The following is a 20,898-nucleotide window of genomic DNA, read 5'->3' as shown; positions in this document are numbered from 1 at the left end:
GTCTGCCTGTTAATTCAGCTTGGCTTGCTGAGGCAAGTTTAGAAGAGCATCACCAATTAACATTTTCCTTCTCTCTGTCTCTGCCCCAGGTCCTTTTCTACCAGCAAGTTTTTCTTTCAATGCAAATAATGCAGTAAAGAAATTTTACTCCTGACTGCTTTTTTAAATAGAATAACCATTTTATTAAATTGTACATAAAAGCAGTCTTGGCCAACGCAAAATAATACTGTATTATATTGAAACAGAATGGCTTTTCAGTAAGAAGCAAGAATACTTTACAGGCATTGAACCATAATTATGTCTGCTTCATGCCTCTGATGTTGCCTGTACTCCAAATGGACATGGCTCACTAAGAGGCAGACAGCATGAGCATCTTTCAAAATGTATACAACAGGCACAATACTGTAATCTCATTAGACGATCTTCAGACAACTAACGCAATTACCTGGACTTGTATAACAACGAATAAGTTGGGCATCTCCTCCCATTTATGATTGCTTACATTATTGTCACTCAAATACTCGCAGACTTTTGTATCTTTCCATCTTGCTTTCCTTATTAATTCTAGATATTAAATGCAACTAAGGAAAAAACCCTCTATTACTGGAGAGAAGGACTAAAGGAAGGGATGACGTAATTTCTCAGAGCAAGGAAAAGCAAGGAAGCAAGGAAGAGGGCACACACAAAGGCAATAGCTCAAAGGATTTGAAACTGTAGCAGACATATGGATGAGCAATACAGAAGAGAGCTGTCAGACAGGTGAGAATTAGAAGCCAAATAAGGGCGAGAATTTAAAAAAAAAACAAACACCTGTTAATTTCAGCAAATTACCATATTTTAGGCTAGGAAACTAATCCTGTATGCCTTGATTCACTTCTAAGTAGGGCAGCCACAATAACTATCCAGAAACCAAAAGGATTTGCTATACAGCAAAATATACAGTTGCCTGGTAAACAACAAAATCATTTTTGAATTAAGGTCAGGAGGAAGCCAGGAGTGCAGACAGTGACTGTAGTAACACCAGGAAAAATTTTCAGTTGAAATTAAGAATTCTAGACCAAGGCGCTTCCGGGGATTTTACTAAACCTGTAGATCTTGTTTAGTAAGGCTTCCCTGTCAGAGTCACACTTTAAAGTATACTAACTATATGTAATTTAAATAGGCATATCTAAGAAGTAATTTTTTTATACGGAAACATGAAAGTAAATGTGTGTTTTACATAAAATACATGTTATCAACAAAGGTCAAAATATATATTCCCAGAGAACCACAGAACTGCCATGCATAAGCTGCCTATTTAGAAACGAAGATCACAGTGATATTCTACCCTGCAAATGTTAAAATACAGTGAGATGTAATGAAACTGCTGCATTATCAATGAGAGCCCTAATGCCATTTCTATGTCTGATTCCCCTGCCTGGCAGGCTGATAACATACTTCTCATGTGGTCAGTCTGTTAGCAGCAGCATTGCATCGCACTGCTGATGAAAAACTTCTCTGGGATAACTCATGTTCTACCAGTTCTTCTGCAGAACCTGTATGCAAACTTCAGTGTACAGAGTATCTAAGTAGCCCTCAAGATCATACAACTGATTTTCATGACATATCTCTCACTACTTAATTTAGGCTGTTTTATTTCTTAAACAGCTGGACTACAAACAATAAAGATTACAACGCTGACAACATGCACATACTTACTGTCTCCTTCAATCTGAATTACATGCTGTCATCTCTAATATACAGTGAATGTGATTCTTCATGATAAAGAATTATATAGCTGCAGAAATGCTTTATTGTTGGACTATTGCTAAGAAAATGAACATGATGTTAGTTTCCTTAAGAAAAGGAAATAATTCGATAGTCATTATAAGCTTTGTATTAACTCTGCTGGTGAAAGATAATGAAAATTCTTGTAGCAAATGAAGTAAAAAATACTGTTAAGAAATGAAGGTTTATGAAAAAAAAGCAGTGGGTCTCTGTGTTGCAAAAAAGGAGTTTTACAGAGTATATAAGAAAAAACCAACCCTATGCTGAGTCAGACTAAACACCATTCTGGAGTAGTATCCTGGCTCAGAGTGGTCAGTTGTCAACACAAAGAGAAACAGGCAGGTACAAAGGGATCTGTCCCACTCCGCAGTAAATGCAGCATTGGCTTACCTTGGGCAGGAACAGTTCACCCATTGTGGAGCACCTTCTAAAGGTGAGGCTCCCTTTCCCGTGAAGGTGGTTACATGGGGCAACACCACAGGTAGGTCTTCATAAGGTACGGGGACAGGGCCACAAGTCTGGCAGTGAATGATGGGAATAGGTGTTCCCCAGTACCGCTGTCGAGATATTAACCAGTCTTTTAATTTGTCACTTGTTAGGTCTCCACCTATTCCTTTATTTTTGGCCTGTTGGGTAATAGCTTTTAAAGCCTCTTGCCGAGTCATGCCTGTGATCTGATTAAAAAAAAAAAAAAAAAAAAAAAATAAAAGCAGCAGAAGTAAGAAAAATGTATATTTGCTGTCAGTGAAAATGCAAGAACAGACAAAAAAAGTCACAAGTGCAATTTTTGAAAGTTTACGGCTCTTCTATGAATTTTCCCCTTCCCACTGCTTAACGTCCTTCTATCCAAGAGACCATGAACATACCAGTTATTTGATTCATTTAAACCCTCTTAATCAAAGGGTAATGTTGTTGATGGCCTGAATAGACAAGGCTGAGAAAGAGCCCTGTAGACCCCTTCAGCCTTTATTGGCAGCTATTTGCATTTACCGCTGATATTTTAATCAACTGCTGTATGCTGAAACTTCGGAATATCACCAACACAAGGCAGAGACTGAGGAAATGTGGATGGTTCAGCAGCTTTCTTTCTCCTACGTTCATTTGGGGTTTTTCTGTTCTTGCTTTCAGATGCATCTTAACCACTTAGACCCTACCTGTCATGTAACAGAATATGAGCTTTGCGTCTGCTATGAAATGCATTTTTCCAAGACCTATAACACCATATATATTTTATATTTAAATATAAGATTTCTATGTCACTTCAGGCAGATACATTAACAGAAAGGCTTATGACACATTTCAATGAATAGGGGGGAAAAAGCACTAATATATTAATGTTTAGCTTAAAAATGTATTGAGATGGTGAAGTAAGAATCAACTTTTAACACAGGATCAATTACTCAGTTTCCATTATAAACTCAGACAAATACTGTAGCTTCTTCTCCTGCACAAAAGGAAAAAAACCTCATTTTATTGCTACAGAAGAGCCAGCATATTTCATCATTAAATTATTCCTAGAAATTTGGTAGCGTAAGCCTGGTTTGATTCTTGATTAAAAAAAAAAAGCCTTTAAACATACAAATTATCTGGCACTCTCGTGAAAACAGATTTAGTTTGCATTGTTATTGTAAGTTGGAAAGAACATCGTACTTGTATACCCACCTCCCCAGAATTAATGACTTTCTCCAAACCATTTGGCAATCTTTCAATGACTTCAGTGAAAGGAATGCCCAGATTCTTAGCTACTGCAGCATCTTCTGCACTTGTACTAGGTATTCCTAGGGGGGAGGGAAAAGTGAAAAGAATAAATTAGTTCTGGGATTGACTAATATGGATATCAATCGTCAATTTCAGGATAAAACATTTTATTTCTATGACACTCTCTTAGTTTAAAAATCTAAGAACAATAAAAATGCTTTAATTATCTTTAAGCAATGAAATTCAAACAGCAATAATTACAAACACATTTTCTCAGTTTCTGTGTAATCCAAGTATTAATCAACGTCCCGCCACAGAAAAGGATGAACATTAGATGGTTCAGAAAAAGTCTAAAAGTAAAGCTAGATAAATCCGGACAAATAATAAAATTTTCAATACAACTTTATTATCTAAATATAATATTTAAATATTACAAATGTAAATTCTATTTGCTAATATGAGAAATAAATACTAAACAAACAGCCTAAGTAGTCCTCTTGTTTCAACAGTAAATTTAATCTTTTTCTAATTTCATAGTTTATTAAAATGTACCGCAATAATCTCTAACGTTACTATCCCTTTAACTTATTATGAAAGACACGATTTATTTATAATCTCAGGAAAAGAATTCAAATAACATCTGTTTTCTATTTCAGAATGTAACTACTGAGAGCACCTCCTACCGCTGTTCAAGCCAGTTACAGAAGTCAGAGTATTTAAGGCCCCTCATGCTGTCTTTCCCGTTGCATCTTATTACTTGGGTCAGTCATACATTTTGAATGCAAGCTCCTCTTCTAAGCCACGTAGACTTCTTTTTATTATAGTGATTTACCAGCACCATGAAATGACACATTACTTTTAAATATATCTTACTCATATTGATAGATGATGACATCTTCCCTCTGACTTTGCTGTGTGTATTTTGAAAAGTACTTTGTTCTACTTTGGAGGATTACCTTTCAGGGTGAGTTAAGACATTTATTAACTTCATTATCCCATGTATTCTGAAATAACATTGAGATACTAACAGATTTATTATTTCCACAGAGAGACACATATTTCTTCATCTTTTTTTCCTTTCAGTGATCATTTATTTAATATTTGAACAATCTTGCACAATTGCTGTCATCTTTAAAAGGCAAAGAAACTTATTTCAACAAGCCAATGCTAACATTAGGTTGGTGAAAAGTACAGACAAAGACTCTCAAACTATTGCTAAGTACACTAGAATTATTAACATACAAACTACTTCATTCATAACCAGTTTAACAATTGTCTTTGTTCAGGCAATGAAATGCCTGCTACACGTTAACTCTGTCAATATATAATATTTTGGAAGCAGATAACAAGAAAACCAAGCAAAACTGCCCTGTGACAAATAACTCCCTAACTAGCAAAATATGGAATTGTTATTTTATCTTTCCAGCAGATGTATGCTCTCACAATTTCAAGGCCCTATTATAGAATCTTAATTTGTCAGAGAGCCCTGCAGCCTGCAACAGGTGGCTTCACAATATGCTCTACAAATGGAAAAAAAGCAGGCCCCACTTTTTGGTCTTCTTTCTTTTGAAAAGATGATGCAACTAATGTACATTCGCAGAGCTCAACAACAGCTGGCATCCAGAACTTCCCGGGAAGAGCTGGGCTGTTTCCAACAGACATAAGGCCAAGGTACATGCCAGTGAGCAAGCTGGAAGTTTTTAATGAAAAATATGATTAGGTATCTCAATTATTTGGCTTCTCTTACATAAGCGGAGGTTCCAAGGTTCTCAAAAACAGATTCATTCCTAAAGTGTAAGATGCGGGCATGGCGTAAGCAAGCTATAGAGCCCAAGTGAATAACTTCTACCAGCCTTGTGAGGGTCATCCAAGACATTTTTGCAGTGTCAGCTGGTTTTATTCAGTCCAGTTGTTGTGCAGGAACAACCAACATTGGCAGTGGTGTAGAGAAGAAAGGAGTAGCTCCAGGGCAGGAAAGAAGTAACAACAGGGAGAAACAAAAGGGACTAAGGGATACGGATGCAGTGGAAAGGGGAAAGAAGAGATAAAGAAGTATTTCCTATTAGGACTGGCACAGAACATTGCCTACTCATTGCAGCTGAGATGAGACCACAGCAAAACACAACAGTAAACAAAAAGCTTGGTGGCGGCTACTGATGAAGGTACACTGAGAAGATTAAAATGGACACAATTTTAAAAAGTTAGTACAATTCCTAATTCTACTTAGAAGGACAGTCACATCATCAGTACTTAACTGCCTATATTGAAGGGCTAGGCTCCCTGTGCAAGAAAGGAGTAAGTAATCCTAAATAATCCTAAACTAGGTGCCTGAATTATGGGAATGCTTCCTTTAGAGACAGAGGGTCCAACATAACTGTCCAGGACTACCTGGACAGAATTATTACCTATTCTGATTTACTTTACTGACCTCAAGAAAAACACTACTAGATGAAAGTCAAACTTGGAACTTTCGTACATTTACTGTCTGAAACATTTCTCCATCAGGATGCACATAATTTATGTAAAAATAAGACAAAAAAACAAGCTAAAACTTTTAAGTTGCTTGCAAAATGTTTATGTCAAATAATGGTACAGTTCTGTTTTGCTTAAGGATGGTGAGAGAGAGCCAAATACACACGCACGGTAGGTAATCAATCCTCTTAAGATATGCAGATCCTCAAATTTAGCTCATTAAACGTACTAATTTTATAATATTTCCATTAAAATTTATCATCCTGTAAATCTCTCCCCCAGACAGATTCCACATAACTACTTTTCCCTTCCTTCTTCACTAATGAAGAACAGTAATGAAGAACAGGATGCCAAAGTCCAGAAGAGAGTCACTGTGTTCAAAGATTTGCCGCAACAGTATCTGGTGCTCCAACACAGCAATTGAAAACTATACTATTTCACTCACACGTTAAATGTCACATACCTATTTTAGTATCGACAAGATTCTCAAAATTGGTTTTTGCTGAGATGACTACAGGGATCTCCTGATTGGTAAGCAAATTCACAGCTGTTACTGAAGTAAGCGAGTCTGAAAACAAATGTAATGATCACAGTAAGTAAAATATGACAGAAAATATGCTTAAAACTCAGTTTATCTTAAACATGCATGAAATTTAAATTAGAATTTTGTTTAAATAAGAAAGAAAATGAAAAGCCTAATCACATTTCTAAAATGTTCAGACGTATTAAAATCTTCAGTAAGTCTGACTGATAAATTCACACGATGAGAAAACATAACAAACACCTGAATAAAAAGAGTAAGATTTGGACTACAGTAAAAAAAATAGTGAGTCCTTGACCACTATTTGTGCGCTGCAGAGCTGTACGAACTGGGTCTTGTGAGCCCTGAATTATATACTAGCAGACATTACAAAATTAAGCAGAAAAAAATCCAGTTATTCAAGTGAAACTGAAGGGGAGCATATAAACTACACTTATTTGTTTTCTTACAGAAGAACTACAAAGCATATTGACCAGACCTACAAAGAAATATTGACCAGTGTAAAAAAAGAAACTTAAATAACTAATTGATTTCCAAATAGAATATTTATATTCATATTAGAGATGAGGAACCTACTATCCACAGGGAAGGGGAGAGAGAAGAGGAGAGAATCAAGGCTGATAAACTGAAATTGATTTACAACGTGTAGCTTTGGTGACTCGGCAAGAAGAAAATCAAACCTGAGGATTCAAACCCCACATCTCAGTTTGGACCTGTTTCTAACTTCTTAGTGCCTTTAAGTTGATGACAATTACAATAATTAAATAATTAAAATACAGACTGCTAAGAGCTTCGTTTCACCTATCTTCATAGCTAAGCTGAGGAAAGTCTCAGTCTTGTATTGCTATGCATAAAATCTTCTTGAAATAAAATAACAGCATTTTAGAGAGTAGGGCTACTATATCTCATTAGTCTTGTTAACACAAACAATATATTCAATTTCAGGTCTCTGAGATACCCATATTCTAGACAAAATTTCTCACGTTCAAACCACCGCACATAGATTTCCTCCTCTGTTTAAAAATGTACAAAAGGAATCATTTCATTCTTTAAAAGCAACTAAGCAAAAAGCTTCCTGATCAGGATGCTGAGTGGGTAGGACAGTCTGCTTTTAAAATTAACTTCTCTCTTCCACCCAGCAATAATTTTGATTTTATGCTGAAACCCGAAATAATAACTCCAGTTAATGAAGGCAGTCTTTATTTTGCTCATTAGCTCGCATCATTATTATAATAGTGGTAAAGAGATGATATTACAGTTACAAATGTAAAAGAATGTATGCACAGTATTATAATAAGATAATGAACAATGTAAGGATCAAATCTTTATCTCAGATACCTCACACTGACAAAACTAGAAGACTTACCAGATTCTAAATTAACATAAATTTTGCTAGGCTAAAAAAAAAAAAAGAATGTTTGAAAACCAGCTGCTCACCTCTATTTAAGTAATAATAGCCTAAAATACAGAGCTGTACTCCAAGAGTAAAGGTATTAGAAATTTAAGTTACTTTGCCATACAAAATCTTTTTTTTCCTCTCCTAGAAAACATAAAAACATAACTTCCTAATTATTTAAATGAGAACACAGTGAAGAAAGGGAGTTACAAGACTATCTCTGCTGAAAAGAAAACAATTAAAATTTTAATGTTACTGGTGAATGTTTTTAAAAAATCTTGGTTTATGTGAAAATATGGTCTATCCAAGGCCATCAAAAATTTCTTTTTACTTAAATGCCATTGTTGGCCCTTCTTACGTACCATGGCTGAAATGCATATTCTCTTCTTTGTAAAATACCAGTCCATACCTTTGAAATGCTCAAGAAATAGTAAGAAATATCAGCCAAATTCAACTGAAAATGGATATATTTACAAGTAGCAGGAGTACATGATAGCAGAGTTATGATTCTGAAATTGCATCCGATTTAAAGCCTCTTTTTCAAGGTCTTACGGCTCTCATTATTCCAGATAAGAGTTTCTTAACTTAGCTCAACTAAAAGGTGAAGTTTATTGTTAACAGACACACGAAAAAAGCCTATCAAGTATTTTCATGTTAAAAAATCCAAATAAATATATCGTGGTCATTATTAAAAACAAGTTTTGCACCTGTGTGGTTTGGCTTAAAGCACAAGATCCAACAAAGATACAGACACGTACCTGGAGGTACATTTCTGGGGTTAGTGCTTTGATTTGGCTGAATTGTAAGAACTGCAAATTTCTTCCTTTGTTCCTTAATAAAAATTCTCAAAGCTTTGCTCAGCTCTGAGACAAGGGCTCTACATACTCAACACATTCAGGCTCCTTTTTTTTTTTTCTGCCAGCAAGTGAACTTTATTAAGGTTACAGAAATGAAGCACTCAAAAATAAAGCAAGTTCTGTTCAACCATCACAATTTCCCACAAGATTCCTGCTTCGTTGCTATTGACATCAGATGTTACACAGACAATGAAGCCACGTGTTAGGATGCCACCAGTTAGGAAAAAGTAAATACTGAACACCAGCCTGAAGTGGAAACAAAAAATATTCAGTATATTTTGTGTTTACTCTTATAATCTTCAGGTTTTCCAAACAACAGAAAAATAGTTGGCCAGGGATGCTAAATAAAGGCAGAATTGGTGGTAGGAGCCTTCAGGACACCAATCAACACCAATTAAAGAATTACCTCTTCTTTGTATCCTCTGTACAAGCCAGGACCTGCCATAGGGCTACTCTGAATTTATTCATGGAGTATTATTGTGCTATCTATCAATCACCCACTTAGCTATGTATTAATGATCTCTTGCCCTCTTTACATCCCCTTTGACAGGAAGGGATCATCATTGGTGTAAGAGCTGGTTCGTCTGTCTTTGTGCTAATGACGTATTACCATATAGCTGTGAGATTTTCCAATGGGCTGACAGTCAGAGTTGGACTATTCACTTCTGGTACATGAAAAAACCAAGAATCTGTTCCATTGCTTTTATATACTATGAAGTTTTACAGCCATTATAAAAGGAAGAATTCTAACATAGCTGCTGTTACTGTTTCTGAAGCCAGGACAGGCTGATGTGACACTGTTTGACATATACAAACAATCAAAAGACCTGTTCCCTCTCAACAGGAACAGCTCATGCTCAGCTTGACACACATTCTATGGAGATGATTCTCTAAAACTGCTACTCTTCTACAAAAAAATGCAGTATGAGAAAAATATCACCTTTCCCTGGGATGAACTCCCTCTGAAAGACTTCCTTGAGATTGCTATTCCCATGCAGCAGTCTGTGAGTTGGTAAGATACATAAATGCGAAGCTCCATAAATGGCTTCAGGCGTATAGGTGTAAGCTGCTAGCTTCTCTTCTGTTACTTTACCGTTAACCTGAAAAAGAGCAGGAAAATATCCCTGATGAATTTCTTTCTTTTCTCCATTGGAAGTGCAGTGGGTTTAGATTCTCCTTCCTTTTTATGGAACTAAAAAGTATACGTCACCCTGTAGAAATATACAATTCTGAATATCAAAGCCAGATGCATTCTCACCATAGGGAGTTTCCAGAATCAAATCTTGACAAAATCAACCTTCAAGACCTTGAGAAACTTGCTTTACAATCTTGCCTCAGTTTATCCAAATAAATATATAAATATTTATATTCTAAAATCATATTTAATATTACATTGTGCTACTGAGCTAGATACAATCCCTGGTTAAGTAACCTGGAATCCTTCTATTCCCTTTTAATATGCATGCCCAGTTTCTAAGAAACGGAAATGAGAGGCTACCTTTGAAATCTAAAGAGAATTTAAAATTTTCTCAGCTACCAGGCTTTCCACCACATTTTTCTAATGAAGTCAATGCTGCAACTTACGTACAGGAATAAAATAATAAAAGGTGGCACAACATTAAAACAACGGGACATAAAATGAGAGTAATAAACTCAGGAAGACTGCTTAAGAAGTATCACCCAGCACTATCAACAGATAGGTCCATTAACAGTGGAGTATATGGGGGTCTTAGAAGGAGATTTTTCTACAACAGGCATTGATATACTTTTTCAGAAACAATTGACAAAAGCAACTTAAATACAGAAATGCACCTTCTAGCAGTGTGCAATTCAGAGGTATTAAGAAAGTTTAAGCTGTCTCAATTTGAGGTTCCCAAAAATTCAGTATTTTAAAATAAGGAGTCACTTTTAAAACGTTAGACCAGAGTAAATGAGCACAATAAAGCTTTGAAATCCAAGGGCTGAAATTCCATCAGGGTCTCTGAAAATCTCTTCTGTCACTATCATATTCAAAAAGCATTTTGCATCTCTTCAGAAGGACTTCAGATTTTACCACTTTTCTCTAGAGAATTATAATTCTCTTAAGGTTTCACTCTCTTTCCTCTCCTTTCTTTCTATCCAGACTTCTCTGTAGCTCCATCGCAACCTAATTGTCTGGTTTTCATTATTTTAGTTACTGTACGTAATAAATGAAATAATGAACAAACACCAATAAAGTGGCTTGCCTGAGGTCAGCTTGGGTCTGACAGAGAAGGTGCTGTGCAAAGCAGACTCGTGCAGTGCCGTTTGATACTGCTCTTGATACTGCTCTGCTAAATGTCCTGGCTTTCGGGAACACTTATTAGCTGGCATGTAGTTTGGCACAAATACCCACAGCCAATTTGCATCCGATGTTGCACTTGAACACACAAACCCTTTCCTAAAGAGAACAGCAGGGAGTATCTCTTCAACCCACAAGCGGTGCTCTTCAGGATCTGTGCTGGTCTGGGTACATAATAGTCTCTTTTAGTAGGTTTCAAGCTTTTTATATCTGAAAATCTATTCCCATCACGCATTTCAGGGGTTGTGGTTAGCCTGACCAAGATAGCGGTATTGAAATTTCTGACTTACCTTTAGCAAGAAGTCAAGAGAGCATCCAACACAGTCACCTATCCAATTTGCTTGCATTTCTTTTATACCATACCACTCAGGGAGATCGGACAAAGCATCAAACATAGCCTGATTCAATAAAAGAAAGAATTAGAACATTCAGCTTTTGTAAGCATACCAATTAAGACTGTGGGTTTAATTATGACTAACATCAAAATGATAAGGTAGGTGCTGGTAAAAACATAGGAAGAGGTGTTTTTATACTGCTGCTACCCCATATTCATCTCTTTGAGAATAGAATTAATAGAGCGCAAGCCAGAGGTATGACGTCTCCCACAGAAATCCTGTTGTTATGAAAAGAGGCCTTCCTTTTGAATGGACTAAACCTTAAAAGGCAGAACAAAACCCTTAGATGACAACAAACACAGAAAATATTCCCAGTGGGTGTAAATTGCGTGAAGTTTAAGTGACCTAATGATCTGAACTAGACTACTGACACATAAGAGATGTGCTTGCAGGTATGAAGCCTGCATTTGGATTAGTTGTTCTAGACAATAGCCTGGAGATGGCAGTCAGATGTCTTAACATTTTCAAGCTCTGACTTAAAATGGAAAATAGAGTTTCCAGCTGCCTATCCATTTTTCAGGCTGTAAAACTGAGTGAAATCTTTAGGTGATATCATCCTGTAAAACACTCCACCCAAGTTATAACAATAAGGCTTCATGCTAAATTCAAAATATATATAATAATATTGTAATAATATAATAATAGTATAATATATTATGTAGCAGAGAAGAAATTAAGTGTTGGCTCTTTCATTAGCCATAATGTCCAACAGCCAACCTGTAACTTCTATGGATATTTATACTCAGCAAGAGATATATTTACGTGCTTTCTGATGCATGGCATGGAAGCGTAACAGACTATTCTAAACCAACTAATATTTGCCTAAACCATTTGAACAGTATGTTTTTAACAAAGGAAATCTATACAAGAGTAAAGGAGAAGGCGTACAACGGGATGGATAACTTAAAGCTCATCTAATTTTTCATTTCATAACACTTGTGTTATGAATACTCCACGACTGTCCAAAATCTTTACTTTGGCAGAAGTGCAGCCAGAGGCATGAGTCATTCAAACAGATGGTGGATACGCTGAACAATTATAGTTAAAATCTAAGAATAATGCAACATGTTGAATGATTTTCCTTCAGCTGTGACTCCCAACATCAAATGTGCAAGCTCTTTATTATCTCATTAATTGGTAACAACCTGCAAGGATGGACAGTAGCTATTACGTGCTGCTCAAATTAAATAGCGCATAGTTAGATAATTAGTGAATGTACAACTCACTCTATTTCAACTGGTGTGTTTTAACTACATTCTTAAATATTTTCAGTGAGATGCATAAAAGACATTGTAAGAATTACTTTCTAATTACTGCTCTGTTGTATATCTATCATTCAAAATACAACAAAGGGCATGTCCTTCATAAATCATATTACACCACCACTTGGGATTATTATTGCTTTCTACATCCTTAAGAATCAAATTCATTTTCTGATGATTTATAAATAAAAGAATGATAAGGTTTTGGAAGGTTTTTAATCATACTGTAACTTTCATCAGTTGTAGCTCACAATTGCAGGTGTACTATATCATAGAGAACTGCAAATTCTCATTATTCTCATTAATTCTAGTGTTCCAGAGACTACTGAGCTTTATCTGCCATGAATAATCCATGTACTTATATATCTACCAAAGAATAACGAATAATTGGAGAGATATAGAGATACAGACATATATACTGACAATACTTGGATACATCCTTTGTAAGAATTTTATGCATTTTAGAAAGAATGAAATTGTGCCAATACACACAGAACTGGCTGTACACATTAGCAGATTTTTATAAATTCTCCTGCTTGGATATCCATCCTAATCTACATTACATTTTGCTGGCAGAAGCAGCTAAATGTGCATGTGCTCTACTGAAACTGTACAGACTGTAATTGCTTGCCAGCAAAACTTTCTAAATGTTTTTTTTTTTTTTTTTTTTTTTTTTTTTTTTTTTTTTTTTCACTGCAGGATTAATGCATCAAGATCCTTAACACCAGTGTGATAATGATTTTAACTCTACTTAGTTGGCCTTATTAGGATCTATAGGCTACGGTTTGACTTAGCCCAGTTCTTCTCTTGATAGTGCAATTGCTTCATGCAGCTAAATACAGTAAAAGCCAACTTAGCTTCACCTGAACAAAGATAACACAACTTATTCTGCATGACGACACAGCCTAGCAGAGTGTGCAAGCGCAAATCCTTCACATCTTAATGTGCACATGAGCAGTAGACAGCATGCTAAAAAAACCCCACCCAAAGAATCCTTTAAAAATTTTCAATATGGAATTATGATTCTCTGTTCTTCTTGAACCAAACTTGAACCAAACGGGCATGTAACTCCTAGTCATCTGTGCCACAAGTTTGCTAACTAGGTAACCCAGACAAGACCATCAACAAAAAGATTCCCAGCACTTAGGCAAATGAATAAAAGTAAAACCATGTTGGATTCTGCAAGTGACAAGAAACAACAGCAGCATTACAATCCAGTAAGAAGTGAGTGATAAATTTATCAACTAAATTCCATTTTCAAATTTCTGATGATGACTTAATAGTGAGAAACTTGGAGACATTAGGTAGCAGAGTCTTTCTACTTTCATTTTTCATGGCTCTGGAAGAGACGGTAAAACTGAAAACGCAAACATCTAATTACAGGAGAAATGAGATCCATCTTAATTAAACACAAGTCTAGGTAAAGCATAAATACATTTTGGCAGTCTTTCAGATCTAAAGATAAGTCAGACTCAGAAAAAAGCTGAAGAAATCAAAGCTACATTCAGGGATGAGAATGACTTCAAGGCCTCTTACACCTTTAGGAAAGTTTAACTCAAGCGCTGGAGAAACTGAAGATTCAGGATAAACTGATGTTTTACAGGACTGTTTTACTCTTTCAGAATACCTAAAAAATTCTGACACAGCTAGAAGATGAAAGTCAACCAGTTCAGATGATCAGAGTCTCTCACAAAATCAAGATGAGTTTGCTGAAGATTCATCACACACAACAATGACCAAATCTGAAACCAGAAGTAAAGCGTCTGAAAGTGGAAAACTAATCTCACATATCCAGCTGTTCGGTCTGTTGAAGATTCAGAGAGAAACAGAACTGCAGGTTAGCAATCTTCAGACAGAAAAAAGTACATGAAATCAAAGAACAGAAGTGCTTTATAATTTCCCAAGTGTATCTCAACTCCAAAAGTCGCCCTCCTGCTTGTAGTTCAAAGAGGGAGGATTCTGCTGAACACCTAAAAATTCAGTCTCTGACTTCGGGAACTTAAATTTTTAGTATGATCAACGCCTGCCACTAATTTTGTACTGAGTGAGAGGATTTCAACTCCTCCGTGACAGTAAATGAAGTAAAGTGGAAAAATGTAAATATAAGCTATAAAGCCAAATGTTTACTCTTTTTTCAATGAAGACACTTTAATAAAGTTTGACAAATTTGCAACATAACAAGAAGACTAAAATAAAAAGGTCAGCAAAAGGTTTCATTTCAAAAGCATTCAATTCATTAGCAAAATAGAATTGTCTTCTACTAAATTAAAATCAATTTAAAATAAAAAGCTTTGCTTCTGAGGAAGAGTCGGAGAAATATTCAAGATCTGTTTGGATTAAAATTAAATTCTTCACTTTATTTGATCAAGCTCCCAAAAGGCTAACCAAATATAAACTAAAGATTACACAAAATCACGTAATACAACTTAATATATTAACTAAAGTACAGGAAATTAAAGTTAGGCTGCCCACTGTTTTATTTTGCACTCTGTTGCACAGTTCCAACTGTGATTATGCAGTACAGCTTTTGTTGGTATTTAATCTCTTCTTTTGTTTTTGTTTTTACCTTCAGTATTTTCTGCCTGTACTATCCCAGGTCACTCTTGGCTCTTATTTCCCACATGTGAAGTACACTTGGAAACATAAATTAAAAAGGAACAACAACGCCGATACTGTGTGTGCTTAAAATTCTTTCTTGTAAACGTCTGAACCATCAGAGTTTTCCCCTTTCTTTATCATGTAATTTATCGTCAACAAACACGTCTGGTTTGACTATGTGGAACTGAAGGAAAGAAGTGATTCCTTAAAAGCAAAACTAAAGCCAGCGTTCTTCTCCAGATTTGCTCTCCAGAGTTGTTCTCATTGTAGCAATTACCAAAGAGAAGATATTCCCTTTTCAATATAATGACGCTTATCTTTGGGATAAATGAGTAATTGATTCCATAAATATAAAAGCTCTTTAAAACATTTGTTATAATTTTTAGTAGTACTGAGCATTCACTGCTTTGATTAATCCTATACCAACAGGGACTTAAATTTATATTGCCGTAGCACCAAATGAGATGCTGCGTTTAAACTACGGTGAAAAGATCAGCCTGGTCTGGATGTCCACATACAATTTTCTGTCTTGCCAAGCTGACAAAACAGGTGTCATTTTTTTATTGATGAAGTGCTAAGCAAGCTGTGGAGATGGTACTCTTGGTCCCTGTCCAGGAGAGAGCTCTCAGCCTGACTCAAGGGGAAGAGTTTCAAAGGGAGGTGTATCAGGCCCATTCTGTTGGAAGACGACAACTATGAGCTAGATCCCAAGTGTGGGAAGTGAAAAAAATCACACATAAAGCATGAAAAACTAAAGAGCCAGCATTTCTATTCTCCTCAATGATGAGGCATTACCTCATGCTATGAAATACAACGTGCTGTCAAGACTCTTAACATCCTAAAATGCAGTACTTCAGTTTCATTACATTTCATTACCATTCTGCTTAATATCTCAGAAGTAGAATAGAAAATAATAAAAAAAAAAAAATCAAGTAAAACACAATTAGGTAAAGCAACGCCAATTCCATTCAGACCAGGCAAAGGGGCTGTCAGATGCAGTGGAAACCCAGCGAAAAGTTGGTGAAGAACTGGTAGATCTTTTGTTGTTTTCCCTTCACAGAGTTAACACCATGCTAAATATCTAAGTTTTGATGCTTCACAGAAGGTAAGAAGGATTTGTCTCTAAATGTCTATATGAAAAAAAACCCTATTTAAAAAAAAAAAAAAAGTAAAGAGTACTACTTATCTGTATGGCAACTTTAAATTTGAGTGGCAGAATTTTGTAGGCTCTATCACTTTCCCCAGTATTTAAATTAAACATACACATATTATCTTATTGCTGTGCAAAAAAAGAAGATTTAAGGCAAAACTTGAAGATTCAAGGTTGCTTCAGTTTTATTATGTTCAAGAAAAGACTATCTTTTGGTTATTTGGGTGATTTGGGAAAAGTAAGATATGAAAAAACATTGTATAGAATTAATTTTGGAAGAACAGGGACTATGCAAAGACTAACCTTACAGATTCTTATTTGAGGACTCAGTTGACTGTGCATAAAAAAACATAATAGCAATTTACAGGTACACACAGAAAATACATTTACAGACAGATTTTTCCAATGAATGTGCCTACAGATTCAGCTGGGTAACCATGGCAACTAAATGTTTTAGCTTAAACATCTTAAATGCAAAGACAACAATTTGAATAATAATGCCATCAGTTAAGGTATTATACTTTTATCAAAGAAATCTGTCAAAAGAAAAATGACAATTAAAATGTTCTCTAAAAATCCATAAAAGCTGCTAGACCATTTCATATGTACTTCACAGTTTAAAAAAATGGGTCATGATTACTTTATTACTTTACATAACCCAAATGCTTTCTGCTAAGTGTTTAAAGCATGATCAATATTTTTGCCCTTTGAAAAAAAATTCATCGCCAATGGTAAGTTGCCAAGTAAGCAAACACTGCTTTGTTTGTTTGTATTTTTTCTTTGAAGATAATAAATCAAAGCAAATCCACAGAGGACGATTCCTCCGGACACAACAGAAATCTAAAGAATAGTGTGTGTAGGAATGAAACACTGATTCCTGTAACACACAAGATGATTTCACAGCCCATTACTGATCACGTAACTCCCTGTTGGTATTTGACTAGTAATTTAACCATTGCAGATGAAGATTGCCCTTCCTAGTATTTATTTTTATTAAGGTTTTGAGATACAGGAGAAAACATAAAATGATAAATGGGTGAGAGAGGAACACATATGCCTAGAAAGATCATCAATATGCAGTATAAATAGGTTGAATAGTTACAACAAAATAACTTGTGGATGCTCCAAGTAGAAAATAAGTTGTATGCGCACATATTCAGCCATTATTGCTAGCTGGTAATTTGCATGAAGAATTAAGGGATAGCTGATTCATTAAAAGTATTTTAAATGGAACCTCATCTATGAAGCATGGTTATGAAATAAAGACTTAGATTTTCCTTTAAGCCTCTCAGGAAATGAATTACTTAGCGGAAATAAATGTTTTTTTCAACATGCTTTCTCACTATGTCAACTAAAAGAAAACTCAAGGAAACTTCTGGAAGGAATAGGGAACGGATCTGCAGAGAGCCTTGTCACAGAAAAAGGGCAAGGAAGGTGGAGCTTTCTGACATTTCGTCTTGAATTTCTGTAAACTTTTCAGAAGAAATAATAGTCACTGTGGAAGGTGCAACCAAAAGGTAACCAGAATCTAATGGCTTTTCCCATCAGACACGAAACCCAGATTGAGGCTTCACTGGAGAATGATAAGTGGGAGAAGTAGAACACTTAAAGAATACTAAACCTCTACATCTAAGAGTCGCTAAAGGGGGGAAAAAATACAAATCTTCCCCAAAAGGTGCAAGGATTAAATTACCATCAGGTAATCTCTTAGTACCTCCCATTTTTTAATTTCGAAATACAAAGTAGTGAAACTTCAGTGGATAACAGAAATCTAGCCATAAAGCTCGATGAAAGCCTGATCCACTTAGCTCTCTACCTTTTCCCAAACCTAGTAAGAACATCTTGCACAAGGGAGGAATAAATCTGCTCCGTGCCCGTGAACATGTCCAAGCTGTGAGATACAGGAAATAGAGGCCAGGTGAGTTCTGATATGAATTCTGGCACAATGGCTCAAAGACGTAAAAGCTACTCTACGCTGACAGAAAACGTAGGTCTTCAGATCAGAATGATTTTGACCATGCTAATTTGGCACCATCTTGCCTTAACCTTCTGGACACCTTCAAAAGAAGCAGAACTGGACAAAAGATGTTCAACAGGCAATTGACTCAGAAATGGGGAATAAAGACCTCAGGGTCAGACAAGTTCTGGAAGGGTGAACTTCTATTTGTATTGGTTTTTTCATGCAAAAAAAGTTGACCATAGATTTGAAATCCCCAGTCCCATAAAAGATAATCTTTATAATGACCTCTCAGATTTCCCATTTACAGGAGTCTGGCATGTGGCGTACTGTAAGTAACCTTGACCATCTAAGCCCAGCTTGGATAAAAATGCTCGCTACTCCTGTAGCATCCTAAGCCTTCAGGTGCCTGAAAATACCTGCAGAGAAGATGCTATACACATACTCATGGCAAGCCCCAAACAACTGAAGAAAAAGGGAAGTAAGATCCATACAGAACCTGGCATTATTCTACAGAGGCATGTTCACTGGCAAACAGTCAGGTAAGGATAAAAAACCCTAATTTTTGCACTCATTTATCATTAGAAGCACAAATATTTGAAGTCTCTGAACAGCAAAGACTTTCAAGAAAAGAAGTTGTGCTGGTAGTGGTTCTGGTCCATTATGTAAGCCAGGAAGACCTCTTTATGGAAATGAGTTTCTTCAAGAGCAAGACACATGAAATAATCCCCCCTGATGAAGTGAAGGTATTATCACCACTAATGTTATCATTCTAAAATCATATTAGTGATTAAAAGTCTTTAGCTTCTTAAAGAGATGTCTCTATTCTCCGCACCTATTAGGACTAACTCTGTAAAATCTGACCCCTCTGTTCCAAGACAAAAGGCTCTGTAAATTAACATTTCTTGATAAAGCCCGGTCTCCTGGCAAGGGCTTTTGAAAAAATGTGGTGAAGAAGGCTTGAGGAATAGGCTAGGAAGACTGATTGCTGTAACCATGGTGTTCAACACTATGCTATTTAGGATGATATGGATTCACATCAACTGTCAACAGCTTGAAGCCAAAGAAAAAGTATACAAAAGAAACAGATTTAGATGGAAGGAAAAATGTCTCTTACCACTCCTTGAAAAGTACTGGTATGACTACTGTAAGGAATGAAGAAATGTGTGCAAAGTTGAGTTTTGAGGATAATTAGTCAAGATATTCAGAAAGAGGAGCCAAAGTTGTAGTATTTAAGATCCATAATTTGGTTTCTGTCAAAATGCTGTTGTGAAGCTAATGTCAAGTTATGTCAGTGTGGGCACAGAGTCTCCCTCCAATGGACAATCTTCCATTGTGGCTTGCAGTTCATGGGCCATTCAGAGCTCTATGGCCAAAACAGCCTTCTTCAGAAAGTAAGACACAACATGCTATGTTATCTGGCCTCTTGCAACTTGAAAGAAAAGGGAATTTATTTATCTTAATCTTCCAAAGCATGAAATCCATCCAACATCAGATATTGGACTTAGAATAGCAGGGCCTGGTAGTCTGCTATTCTTATTTGAAGGTTTGGAAAAAAAAAAAAAAAAAAGTATTTTTTTCCCCGTCTACAACCAAATGTTTAAAGCCCTTGCCAAAAGAAGTACAGTGAGACTGTTCAAAATATGCCAGAACCACAGCAACAAAAATGGGAGTCAGTGGTGGCTGAGTAAAAAGGAAAATCCAAACCACCTGCTGATACTTGGTAGCATCTGTCACTGTACAAGAAGTGGGAGCACATGAAGGCAATGCTTGCCAAAGCACTTGAGCTGGGAGCAATATGGCATCATTCATCGATCTGGTTGTATCAGCTAGCATAGACCATACAGAATATCAATGATGCACAGAACAAAATTTTGGGAAACCTTTACAGAGATCTGTAGAGTACTCAACTGTCCTTAGGCTTAAAGGTTTTGTAGAGGTTGATATAAATGTTCACCCCCAAATGACAAGCAGTAGCAGCTCTCATCCATGATGCCACTAAGATGTTCAAGAACAAGGGGTTGTTTTCACTTTTGCCCTTCATGTAAGTAGGGGGATATGTTAGTCTCCTGAGGTGACATCTTTGGGGGGAAGATGACGGGGTACTGTGGAGGCACAAGTTCCTTCTTGTCATCAGCTGAGCCCGCTTACTGGAGAATGACATGTGGGAGGTATAATCATCCCAAGAGCTGATGGCTTTCCTGTAATGACATTCGTTAGGTCAAATTTTGTTAGGACTAAAGATGAAAGATAAATCCTCCTTCCTAGAGGAGGGTGCATATTGAGCAAGAGGTAATAATCCCATAAACCAAGGGTGTTTTCAAGGTTACTGAAAAGCTCCTCAGTCTTGTCTTTTGGTCTTTATGAGTAAAAATTTAAGGCTGATTCACCCCTCTTACAGGGAAATAGGTAAACAGTGATTTGGTGCAAGCATGGATACAGCCCAGAAATACCAGTCATTATTTCCTACAACCTCTACAAAGAC

The 20,898-nt window shown here is 36.2% G+C and overlaps 1 protein-coding gene across 3 annotated transcripts in view; it reads right to left on the bottom strand.

Annotated features, from left to right (window-relative positions):
• The window catches only part of LARS2 (leucyl-tRNA synthetase 2, mitochondrial), a 90,316-nt gene that overhangs the window by 36,734 nt on the left and 32,684 nt on the right, over positions 1 to 20,898 (bottom strand). For all 3 annotated transcript variants that reach the window (XM_054191244.1, XM_054191245.1, XM_054191246.1), the window contains 5 exons: positions 11,342 to 11,449; positions 9,672 to 9,831; positions 6,401 to 6,505; positions 3,430 to 3,545; positions 2,158 to 2,441 (listed from right to left, as the gene is read on the bottom strand). In XM_054191244.1, the coding sequence (XP_054047219.1) occupies positions 2,158 to 2,441; positions 3,430 to 3,545; positions 6,401 to 6,505; positions 9,672 to 9,831; positions 11,342 to 11,449 (773 nt within the window). The remainder of the gene's footprint in view (positions 1 to 2,157; positions 2,442 to 3,429; positions 3,546 to 6,400; positions 6,506 to 9,671; positions 9,832 to 11,341; positions 11,450 to 20,898) is intronic.

This window comes from Rissa tridactyla, chromosome 2, assembly GCF_028500815.1.
Source record: "Rissa tridactyla isolate bRisTri1 chromosome 2, bRisTri1.patW.cur.20221130, whole genome shotgun sequence".
NCBI classification, from domain to species: domain Eukaryota; kingdom Metazoa; phylum Chordata; class Aves; order Charadriiformes; family Laridae; genus Rissa; species Rissa tridactyla.
The sequence above is the reverse complement of the archived record's forward strand: the minus strand, read 5'-3'. Positions and strand labels throughout refer to the sequence as shown.